The 12,559-nt window shown below is 40.0% G+C and overlaps 1 protein-coding gene across 7 annotated transcripts in view; it reads left to right on the forward strand.

The window, feature by feature from the left end:
- Positions 1-383: 383 nt before the first annotated feature.
- LOC104639538 (thymocyte selection-associated high mobility group box protein TOX) overlaps positions 384-12,559 on the forward strand; it is a 314,557-nt gene continuing 302,381 nt past the window's right edge. For 2 of the 7 annotated variants that reach the window (XR_012833817.1, XM_075744038.1), the window contains exon 1: positions 400-617. Coding sequence is in view for 6 of the 7 variants with exons in the window: in XM_075744038.1 (XP_075600153.1) it covers positions 516-617 (102 nt within the window). In the remaining variant the exon portion in view is untranslated. Of the gene's footprint in view, positions 618-2,175; positions 2,224-12,559 lie in introns of those variants that run through there. The other 5 variants (XM_075744040.1, XM_075744037.1, XM_075744033.1 and 2 more) reach the window with 5 other exon arrangements.

Below are 12,559 nucleotides of genomic sequence, written 5' to 3' on the forward strand. Positions count from 1 at the left end.
CAAATAAATAATAACAATAACAATAACAATAATAATAATAATAAAAAAAAAGAACGGGAAAAGAACAGGGAGCGAGCGAGCGAGAGGGAGGGAGGGAGAAGCGAACCAACTCCGAGACTCCCATAAAGAGAGGCACACACGGAGCTAGCGCCCCGGTGCCGATGCGTGGGGGAAACAATAAGTACTCGAAGTTACCTGCCCTGCCGTAGAAGAAGGAGGGTTTGTTGATTCTCTCGCAGACAGCTGCAGACCGGTGCTTTTTTGGAAGAGATTTTTTTTTTTTCCTCTCCTCTCTCTCTCTCTCTTTACAAACCACAAACGGATGTGAGGCAGGGAAGGTGTTTCTTTGACTACAGAAGTCAGGCACCTCTTTTTTATTCTTCTCAGTCTTGTTGTGTGTCCCCCCCCTCCCCTCACACATACACACACTCACTCACACACACACACCCCTTTTTTTTGCACCAACATTAACGACAAAAAGAAAAGGAAAGGAGTTTGCTTGATGTTTTAGTGAAATGGACGTAAGATTTTATTCACCACCTCCTCAGCCTGCAGCCGCTCCTGATACGCCTTGTTTGGGACCTTCCCCCTGCCTGGACCCCTACTATTGCAACAAGGTGACTCGTGTTTTGTGTCGTCCGAGTTGTTTTATCTGTGCTGTCGATTGTGCTGTTGTCGCGGCGCGTTGCATGAGCTGGCGCTGCGCTTTGGCGAGCCGCGCACCAAGTTCACCGGCGAGGCAGAGGGCAGCGGCACTTGCCGGGATTTGGGGTTTGGGGAGCGCAGTGCCGCCCGCCGCGGAGAGGTGCCACCGGGACACACACCGGCTCCCCCGCAGGCACCCCAAATTAAAACCCCGGAGTAGTTTGGGGGCAGGCGGCTGGAGCGGGGGGGGGGGGGGGGGGGAGGTGGTGGTGGTGGTGGTGCTGGGTGGGGGAGGCATTTTCCATAGCATCTTCCCTTTCGGAGAAACAGCGTGGACAAGGATGTTGATTCCGGAGGACTTGAATTTCCAGGGCTCCTATTCATGAGAAAGATCGCGCCCGCCACAAACCGGCAGAAACTCTCTGCCCCGCCAGTACCCTGCAGTTCATGTGTCAAAGCGGTACTTGGCTGTGCCGGGAGCACGTTTGTGTATGTGTATGTGACATGTGCGTATATGTATATATATATATATACACACATACACGCACGTCTCTCTGTATGCACAATAAGGGTGTGTAAGAGTGACAAGTCGATTCAGAACGTGGGCTTGACTTTGTCCCGGCTGTGTAACTGTCTTACCAGTTTCTCTGTAACTTGATTAAACCGCTGCAAATAGGGTCAGTGCCTGAGGAGAGCTAAGTTGGAGGTCCCCGAGCCCTGGGGAAGGAAGAACTCTAGAGGAGGTTCGCATTAGCTTGAATTCTGGGTTTGGTTACGAGAGTTTGGTGCTGCGATCCCGGAGCACTTTACATTACTTTTGGTGCCGAGGAAGGAGGCTGGGGTTCCTGCATTGTTACTGCCTCCGTGGCCTGAGCCAGCTGGTGCTTTATGCATGAGCTGCACTTTCTCTGCTGTCACGGAATGGGCTTTGCACATGAATAAAACGCCGGCCATAGGAAATAATCAGGAAGTGCGAGCTACCCAGAGCGCTCCTTGAGCACCCCCCACGCCAAGCGAGCGCTTCCCGAAAGATGTGTTTAAACCTGGGCGCTTAGGCGTTTGTTTAGAAACCTGCCGTGGAAATCCGTGGCAGGCTGGAGCAGATGTTTTTCGTAGCGTAAACTCCGCCGCACCCGCGCAGGGCCGGCCTCTGGGGTGGTGCGGGGGGTCGGCGGGGCGCGGTGGCGGGGCGCTGCCGCGGAGGGGCACCCGTGTGGGGCCACCCGCCCCGGCCCGCCGCGGCCAGCCTGGTTCCGCGCCGGGCTATTGTCGTGACGGTCTCACGTGTCAGAGAGATGTTCAGAGCCGTCTCTTTCATTCCGGGCAGCTGCCTAGATTCAGAGATAAACAGCAAAATAGCGTGCGTCTGTGCTCAAGCGCGGAGGCTGCAGTGCCGGGGTGAAGCCCTCTCAGTTTTCAGGAAAGATTTCCCACATGGTCTCATCTACCAATCACAACAGAAAGGACCAAATTCATCCTGGCTGCATTTCACATGTACTCAATGGAGTTATAGAATTCAGGGATAAATCTGGCCCTTTGTGGTGGATGCCTAAGGATATTTCAAGAGAGATCCCAGAGGTATGACTGTTAGCGGTGTTTGGAGTAGCTGTATTTTGCAGTATCTGGCAAACCTGTCCTATAGATCGGAAGTTTGTGCCAGGAGTGAACTTTGTTCAGCAGGAAGAGTCCAGATGCGTAGGAGCCTGTATGTGTGCATTAATTTTTTGTAAGTGCTCTGAGTAATCGTGAGGCTACTGCTACCTTTGATCTGTGGCTTGCCGTTATTTTCTCTGTTGTCTGTTTTTGTAAATTGTAACTATAAAGTGTTGCCAAGTGAGAGGCTTGGGCTAATATTAATGACATAAGCACCAAAGTGGCTGAAGACCCATTTGGCAATGAAACTGGACAAACGTTATTAAACCTATCAGTGATTTAAAGCTTCAAAAAGAAGGTAATGACTTGAATACACATTTCACTCATCATTCTTGAGATAGTGGGCCAGATTTAATTTAGAAGTTAAATGCTTTGGAAAATCAGGAATTACTTCAATATATTAAATCATTTTCCAATTAAGTTCCTTAAATCATTTTTGGTGGCTTGCACTGCAAATCGAATAAATTAATTTAGAAAGTAATTTTTAGAATTTCTTTACTAGCTGGTTAAAGCTTCTTTTAAGTCATACCATGTATGAGGGAGCAAACTGTTCTTTTTAAATGCAAATGAGACACTCATTCTGTAGACAAGTTGCAACTCTTCTATTTCACTTTGCCTGAACTGATAATGTGCTTAAAAGTGCACAGTCATAAGACATATGTTTTATGCTTGGAAAAGACTTACCAGGAATGTTTCAATATAAGATACCGAGTAGAGGACAAATGGCTTTTTCAGACGTTTTTGCCACTGACCATTGATTACATTAAATGGACGGAGTAGGTTTGCCAGGCCCCTTGGAGGCGTGCAGTTACTGAACTTTTCATTTTTCACCCCGTTCGCTCTCTCCCTTCGCCCAGCATGATTAACATTGCTGTGAAAACTTACCTGACTTGTTCTAAACGTGTCGTCATGTTACAGTATTGCTCTGACACTCGTTTTCGTGCTGTGTGTATTCAGGGAGTTTGAAGGGCGGGAGGCCTGTAGAATTTTGTATCCAGTAAGCTTGGTTGAGTGTTTGCTCTTGATCTCTCCCAGGAAAGGAGATGATGGCTGGAGTGTGATGGATCCCTGTTCTGGGTTGAAATGGTGGTCTCGATTAGGTCTTTGCCCGCAAAACTCATTCAAGAACTGGACCTTGTTTCTTGTAAAGTTAGTTAAAACTTGCTTTGGATTTAAGTTAGTTAAAACTTGCTTTAAAACTTACTAGTGGATTTGGCCCTTGTTTTCATACCTGGGTTATGCCGTGGGGTTTGTTTTTTGGGTTTTTTTTGACAAATATGGAAGACCTTGATTCTTTACATTTTAAGTCTGCTTGAGCTGCTGGTAATTTAGAATGTATTGCCCAAATACTTAAGCTTTTAAGATTTCTAATAATTGTTCTGTTAGCACTAGTTTTTTTCCTGATCAGATGATTGTTCGTAGCATATGAATAAGTTCCCAGGCGCATGCATGGGAGGTATTGACAGTGCATTTTTTTGTAGCCAAAGGAAAATGCAATACTGTAGATTCAAACAGCCGCCTCTTATCTTACAATTTTCAGTTGGCAGGCTTTGTTTCAGAAGACTGCTTAGATCTTTATTTTATAAACCTAAAATAGCATTCTAAGCATCTTAGTCTAATATTTCTCTATCTGCTGTGAAAGCTCATTATACTCTGCCTATATTGTTATGCAGGCTTTTCCTTGTTTCTCTCGCATTACCCATGGAGAGAGAAAAGTGAAAGAACAATGCAAACAATGTTGGTTATGACAACTGTGTGAGGTATCTCTTATACAAACAGACAGAATGGACGGTATGCTGCGGTGTATAGGTCAGCCTTTGAAATAACATAGTGGAGCTCTTACACTGGACAGATTCAGAGTTGGGGTGGTACTCTTTGCCTCTTGAAACTTGAAGCATAATTGCATTTCAGGCATACACAGGCTGATACAAGCAGTGTGTTCTGCTGAAGTTTATTTTACGAAGCATCACGTTCCTTAATGGAGTTGAATGCTACAAAAGAAATAACTTTGATAATCTGAGTGTCTTAATTTGACAGGAGAATATGGTCAGGTAATTCAAGCTGCTTGAAAAAGTCGGATGATAAGTTTAAATGTTTACGTAGACAGCAATAAATAACATCCTTGTGCCTTTCCGCACTGAAGCGTCACCTCCAAAGACCACTTTGAACTGTACTGTAAGGAGGATTGGTATATTTTCATACTCGCAACTTTACAGTGTTTTCAGATATCTGCTCACAGAAAGTGCAGTAATATAATTATAGTTTGACACAGCTAATGACAGGGATGCTGACCCCTGCCAACAGTAGGGAGAAAATGATGGTCTTTACGGCTCCCAATGGTTAGCCTTGCAGAATTATGCACTAGATTCTTCTGTGATTTGCTACCTGGTTCAAAAATACAGGAGCCTACAACTCATCTTTCTTGTATTTGCTGGTAGTTGTCAGTGCAGTGGAAAAATACAGCCAGACAGCAGAGGTAGAATGATAGACTGTAGTTGTTTTTAAAAAGAGGAATACAGAGGGGGAAAAAAAAAAAACAAGAGAGAGAGAGGGAAGCACAACCCTTCAAAATGAAAACAGCGGCGTGACATTGGGTAGAAGTGGATAAAGAGATATAATACAGTGCTTTGTAAGCAGGTATCAATCCCACTCGTAATCAGAATTCCATGGAGCAAAAGTGCATATACTTATATACAGTGTTTAAAATAATTTATTGTGTAAGCTTAACCCCACTGTAGAGACTACTTTAAGTAAAATGTTCCATGGCTGTTTACAAAGTGTACATTATTTCCAGTGGCTTGCTTCTATCCACTCTTTATCTGAAACTCAGGAACAGAATTGTGGAACACTAGTGCTGTGAAGGACAGCTCTAAAGCTGAAAGGCTGTGTAAGTGTTTTGGCAGAATTTTAGATTATGCTCATCTAATAGATCACCATTTGTTTATTCTGGGCATTTTTTTTCCTGCCTTAGGCAACTACCTTGTCCCCTACTGCATTGGAATCATACTTGAAATTTGTTGGTGACTCTTAAAGAAAAGATTAAACGGTTGCGTTAGTGTTGACTGTTGATTTTTAAGAGCAAAGTGGTTTAGTTAGTTTCAAAAAATACCACATAGGAGGAAGGGAAATGGACTTTTTTTCCTGGGTTGTTAGACCTTAGAAGGTAGTTTCAGCGTTACAGGCAAGCCTCAAGTGTGCCTCCTTAAATTCCAGTGTTTCAGAAGAGAAGTGGTCCCAGTTTTAGTGGAGTACAGAAAATGATTTATGTATGTGCTTTTGAGAAATCTTTCTCAAAGATGTTCTATAAACCAAAGTGTTCACAGTAATTTTTTTTTTCTTTCTGCCAAACATCAGTTCCTTGAGAGAAATTATGTTTTATTCTCTTACCAGAGTGATGTGTTTCATCTCTAGAGCATTACCCTCAACCATGAAGTCTTCTGAAAAAAAGTCAAAACTGTAAACTAATAAGAATGCTGAATTAGCTAAATACTACGGTGCGTGTGGTACCTTTGGTGTTTACATTAAATCAAGGAACAACTGGAGCTGCATTTAAGGACTTAAGGAGCTGATACCGTAGAGGGCTGGGCAGTCCCAACTCCTGTTGAATTCTGTGCACGTTGGGGATGATCACACTGAGCACTGCCCTGTCCTCAGATTCCCATCTTAGCAGGACTTTCGCATCTTACTAACACTGTACAGAAGCATTGGAAAATGGACAATGTTTAAAACACTACTTTGTATTAAGCAGAGAAATGTCCTAATCGCGGTAGGATTTAGATCAAAATTCTTGGATATTTAAATCCTGTATTGATGGCAGATATAACAAAGCTTAGACGGTGGAAGGAAAAAGCTTCCTTTGACTGCTCTCTCAGCACGGCTCAAAAGTGACCTGAAAGCACCACTTCTTGTGGTGAGAGGGTAGTCCCTAGATCAATGCAGACCTTGGCTTCTGGAACTGACAGCGGTGGCAGTTAGTGGCAGCTTTGTTTATCTTTTTGAAGTGGACGGATGCTCTGTGGATGTCTAGCATGGCCTGCATACACTGAAACACTTATTTTAATTATAGCCTAACCAAATTTGAATGTTTTGTTGTTGCAGTTGGACTAAATGATCGTTGTAGGTCCCTTCCAACTGAAATAGTCTATTCTATTCTACTGTTTTAGTTACACAGCTAGGAACCGATTTTCTGCCCAAGGAGTGATTTCTCATTAAAAAAGACGAGTTATAAACTGCTCCAAAACATGGTTTATAGCGGAAGCGCCAAATGACTGTTAATTATAGCAGCGCTTCCAAAATACTTTCAGACACGGCATTCACATCAACCTGAATGAGATTTTCTTGGTTATAACGTTTTTCCCTATAGCATTCAGTTGGAAAATGGCAACATTGCATTATTCTATGGTTAGGCACAGATTACGTAGCATTAGCAGCAGCAACAAGCGTCACCCTTCCACAGCAGCAAGTGCACAGAAGAAAATCTCATCTCTCATTCCCTGGAATATCTGCATTTTATGTTCATTGGTAGCGATCAGTTTTACGTTAGTAAGTCAGGGCATCAAATAAAATGTTTAGCTCTTGACTTAGATCTTCAAAGTTAAAATCGTTTTTCAGCAGAGATCTTGGTGCAACTGACATTTGTAATGTCTGTGGTTTTCTTTTGCTTCTTATGTTTGCAGTAAGTAGTTTATTTTTAGCCCTTGAATTTCATATGGCTCTACTAATATTTATATCTTATCTTTCAATTGCACATATGCTAACACTGTTTCTGAACTGTTCATTTAGTATTTCTCACTGGACTGCTATTTGATTTGCTATAGACCCTTGTAGTGTGGTTTCCTCCCAAGAAACACGCTGCTTTCTAAGTTGCAAAACATACTTGAATTACATGAGCATCTGACAAATCCAGGTTAGTGGAAACGTCAGGATGTTTTAGTATTCACATTCTTGACTGTTAAACCACTCTCTACCAACCAAAAGTGGCACGAGTGGCTTTTTTCAAAGGTACTGCTGGCTAAGCATGGAAATTGAGCTGCTGTGGTAGTACTTTTGTCTCCTGCTATTGTTGTTGATGATTATATGGTCTTAAAGGTTAAATGGAAGTTACTGTAGCTGGTATGTATTTTTGTTGTATTAAGGAAATCTGCAGTGAACTCCAGTGCCTTATTCTATATGCAAGAAGAAATCAGAACTCTGAAATCAGACAGTGATAACCTGTACTTAGGGAAATGGGTCAGTAAGGGAAGTATGAAGTTTGCAATGTGAAGCAAAAGATTTATCCAGACAGTTCTGCCAGAAGTGCGAGAAGATTACGTATATGTATAAATTCCTATTGTATCAATGCTACTCTATATGTATATACACATACGTATGTTTCTGCTTCATTATATATTGCTCACTTTGAAGAAAGTGAACTTACTCTGCGAATCTGTCATTTCTATCCTGTATTATAAGCAGCTGGCTTCAAAGTCATATTCTGATTGCAGTTGCCAAAAAAAAGTGCGTAGGTTTGTGTTCATGAATAAGAGAAAACATTTGTTTCTTATACAATCATTGTGTTTGCATCAACCTGAAATAATAATAAATAGTAAAAGGAAAACTAGTGGTGAAAAGGGATGATAACCTTTCAAGAAAAGTATAATTTATCATTTGGCAGACACAGTTGTGAACATTAGTCATAGAAACCTGCAGATAGTAGAGGCTTAATATCAAAGCTAATGATTTATTTTATGCTAATGACTTTCTGCTAGGGCATAAAAGACTGCTCATAATGGACTCTCAGTGCTGTTTTCAGTTGCGAAGGCTAATGGGATAATCTTACCCAAAATTAAGCTTTTTGAAGTAAATCATGGTGTTATTTTTTCAAGTTAACTCTCGAAAATGTATTGGCAAACTAACTTTTTTAAGAACTGCTTATAATCTTTATAGGAAAATATAAGGCAGGTTTTTTCCGTCATTAAGCAGTTTTCCTAATTGTGTTGGAAATGTCTGTTTATGTCTTTTTACAATTCTGAAGAATAATATTCCTGATGTGGAAGTCATTCACTTCAGTGGTTTTATCATAGTGCAATAAGTTTTTGTGAGGCGCAGTTGTTTTTGCAGGTTGAACAAAGGAAAAGAAGAATTATTATTTTAGTGGCCTAGCCAGTAATTTGCTAAATGCTAGTAAAACCCTTAGTTTTGCATTGAGAAGTTTTTAAAATCATGTTTACAATTAGTTATAACCAACATTATATTTCAATAAGAGATAATTTGCCTACTAAAGTTCACATAATGTGCTAATCATGTCTAGTGGTTAATAAAGGCCTCCTATCTCACTCCCCTGATGGCTATAAAAGGCTATTATGTTCATGGCAGCAGTTCAGGTACAGCTGCTGTGTGTTAATAATGCATCATTGTCCCACTAATAAACACAGCAAAGGTCAGCAACCCTGAGCACCTAAAACACCTATTCTCTTTCCAAAATATTTATTAGCACCTTAATGGCGTATATATTCATTTTGGTTAGGATTATATCAGTTAATGACCCTCATGGAATCCCATGTGTTCAGGTTTTGCAACCTACATGCTGTTGTGGGTCGTTGCACTCATCTTTCCTCCTAAACATTTCTTTTTCATCGCAACTATGTGTTGTTTCTTTCATTTAAGATTAGCATTCCATGGTAATTTTATAATTAATTTACTTTGTTACTTAGTTTGACAATTTTCAGGGTTTTTTCCTGAGTTAATTTAAGACTATATTGAGAGGCTGAATTTTCATTAGTTAAACCACTTTATAGAAATTGTAACTATGTGCTAAAAAGCTATGTGATTGTGTAACACGCATTCACATGTGCACACACGGAGAGGTGCGTATATACATGTGTGTATATATGAGCAGTACTTCCTCTAGGTTCCATACGCAATTTTATACTAGTGACTTACGTTTTCCTTTTTAGCATAGACTGCTGTATTCATAAAGGTTTTTTAAAATGCATTTTCTACAGACAAAGAACATACTCACATGGGATTTCCATTTTGCCAGGGAAACATGCAAATCAATAGGCCAGCACTTATCTGCATTAAAATTAGGTATACTGTAATTTATGGGCGCAGTGATATTGTATTTGTCTTGCGTAGCCTCAGATATTCTTTAAGGTAGCCTGGCTATGTGTCCTTAGAGAAAAGCAAAAGTGTTAATTGAACAAAATCTCATTTTCTCATCTTGTAGTATTGCCTTTTGTTTTCTGTTACTCATTTTGAAAACCTGATGGTTTTTTTGTGCTGTGTGATTTACAAACAAATGTTCAGAGGGCAGAAAAATACCACTACACTTCCATCAAGAGAAATGAAAAAGCTTAACTAGCTGACGGGTTTCTATTTGGTGTAGCACATAGCTTCAATGACACATTTGTCATGCTTTAAATATATAATACATACAATAAAATATGTACAGGCACAATTGTGATATATGTAGTGTCTGGCTCCATTGCTATTGTTTGTAGTCTCTACGGTTGTCATACGTTGTTCTTTGCACATCATACCCTTACAGCAGAATTTGACACAATTTCTAGCTTTCAGTCCTGCACCATTTTCATTGCACAATATACATGAGTTTGACAGGGTGTGTTGAGGACAACTCTGGCAAGCAATTGATATTTTGAAGTGGCAAGCGTTTCAGCAGCTGCCTGCTTGTGAAAAAGGAATGATAAGATATACTGTATTGTTAGTTTCAGGCAAAGCATTAAGGTTTAAGCTCTGTAAAAATGTACACATTATTCGTCAGTGGTGAAGCAAGCCTTTTATGTTTTTTAGAGCTTAGCTCTCTGGCTGATGTGAACTAGAATGACATTGGTTTAATGGTCAGTAAATGAATAGGAGTACTTTGAATTTGAACCGCTGCCAATTTTGCACCGACAAAGAGACTGACAAAAGAAAGATTTTATGTGAAAGCAAAGCACAAGCAATGTTTGGGGAGGTGGGGAGAGGGGTAGAGGAACCCAACAGAAATATTCTCCAGCACAGCCTTGTAATGATACTAAAATTGTTAAAACAGATCCATTTTACATGGCTCATCGGCTACAAACCTAAGCTGTTTCATCTAATGTTCTTTAAAACCTGTTGTATACACATAGTCTTTTAGAATATATTCATATGGAATTTACAGTGTGTTTTTCTAAATACCACACTGTGCCCCGAAGGCCTGTTGGCAGAACATCAGAGTTGTCCACTGCTGGAGTTCCCAAGTCTCCCTCTATCTGGAAGTGGGAAATTGTAGTTTAATCAGTTATGGCACTTTCAGTGTGTAACATTCATTAGTAAGGCAATTTGTCATGACTGTTAATAGTCAGGATGCATCTGCTCTCTCTTCAGTTACGGAGCGTGATAAGCAAGAGGGCAAATATTTCAGTATCTAATAATATTAGCATGTTTGAAAACAGCAGCTCAAGGTTAGTGCTCAAAACACAAACAGCAGATTAATAATGACCTATTTATTTTTACTGGTTTTACCTTTACAGATTTGATTTTAAAGTACCCTAATGCTCTTATGAGTTGTACATTATCTATCTGGGTATTAGAAAGTAAGTGCTAGCATCTTCAGTGTTTGTCAAAGACTTTTCCTCTATTGTCATAAATTCAAAGTTAGGATATTTTCAGAGAGATGCAAATACTTACAATTGAGCCATATCATTTTCCAGTGTGTCAGTAATAAATTGTTCACAGTATCATTTTTGGCAGTAGCAGGCCTTTTACAGTGTTAGTTTTGTAGCTGGGCAGCTTGTAATGTTCTGGAAGATATTCGGTGCCTACCAAATAGACAACATGCAATTAGAAAAAATGTTCTCTTCTAGCTAAAAGCTGGCTTGTAATCATTGTTCGTTGTTCTAAATATGAAAGGTTAAATTGTTTCCTACAGCCAAGAAAGGTTAGAGGGTTTTTTCACATATATCTGATAACCCTCATGTATTACATAATATGATAGCTTCGCACACAATAGCTTTGTGACACATTTTAATTTTTAATGAAAAGCCCCCCAAATTTTAACATAATGATTTCTTTAGAAACCGAGCCCAATCTTGGTAAAATCCGTTCTTGCTAGTAACAAAAGCTGTTACTGTTTAAGTTCCTGTTCAGCAGTTAGTTGGTACGCTTCACTGGATGTTGTCAAAAAGGCTTTTCTCTTGATTGACAACCCCGTAGGAATGTGAATGGAGATTTTAATTGCATATCATGTGTGCATATCAGAGTGAGTGGATTCACTGACTTTGCTTAGCTCCATATCTCTACAGGTCAGCCATGCCAAAACACTTCTTTTTTTTTAGTAAGCAATTGATATATTTTCCAAAGAGAGAGAAAAAGGGCATGGAAGTGAAGAGTGGACTGTAAAGCAAAAGATTCCTGTGAATTTCAGAAGAAAAATGTGTGCAATAAGTTTTCAGAATGTTTTAACACAATTAAGAGGCATTTAGATGATGTAAATTCATTTCAAGTCTAAGTTGGCCAAAGACTGCTAGAATATATTTCTCTTCTGGTATTTGCTAGCAGAAGTGTGTTTATCTTTTTACTTTTTTTTTTTTTCCAAGAGTCCTTTGAACAAAATCAGTCAAAAAAAAAAAAAAGTAAAGCAAGTAGAAAAATTTACTGAGGCAGGCTGATCTTGTGTCTTGCATCTTTATAGAAGACATTGGGAAATGGTGGTGGTTTCTTTCTATGTGTGGGAGATAGTGGGCTTTCTCATTCATCCTGGATTTGATCCACACTCTTTGGGCAATGCTGTTACTTTAGAGGGAGATTTACTTAGGTAAAGGTCTGATAATAAGACCGAGTTTTGATTTCAACTGTAATGCAACTTAAATATTATTTTTTTTCTTAAGAACAGTACATGGTACATCACTGCAAAGTGACACTGATAAATAGATCTCAACATTTTCCATAGCCAAGAACACTGCCGGTGAAAAAGACAAGGCCAAAGATTCGTTATTATGAATAGTAATTAGATTTTGGTGTCTCAAATTAGATTCCAGGTTTCATTTTACATCAGAAACCACAACATTGACTGTATTTTTTTTAAGCTCATAAAGCATCGGCAACTGAAAGCACAGCTACGACACAGTTGTAGGGAACTTTTGGCTGAGTTAGTGTTTTGTGCCTGTTACAGGGGTGTCGAAATCTAAAAGGGGGTGGCAGTTGCATTTTTCCGGGAGGACCCCTGGGAAGGGATTGTTACTAAGTCAAAAAGTTTCTTTCCTGGTTTGTCAGTGCCCTCAGATGAAAAGCAAGTTGA

The sequence above is a fragment of the Balearica regulorum genome, chromosome 2 (assembly GCF_011004875.1).
Source record: "Balearica regulorum gibbericeps isolate bBalReg1 chromosome 2, bBalReg1.pri, whole genome shotgun sequence".
NCBI classification, from domain to species: Eukaryota; Metazoa; Chordata; class Aves; order Gruiformes; family Gruidae; genus Balearica; species Balearica regulorum.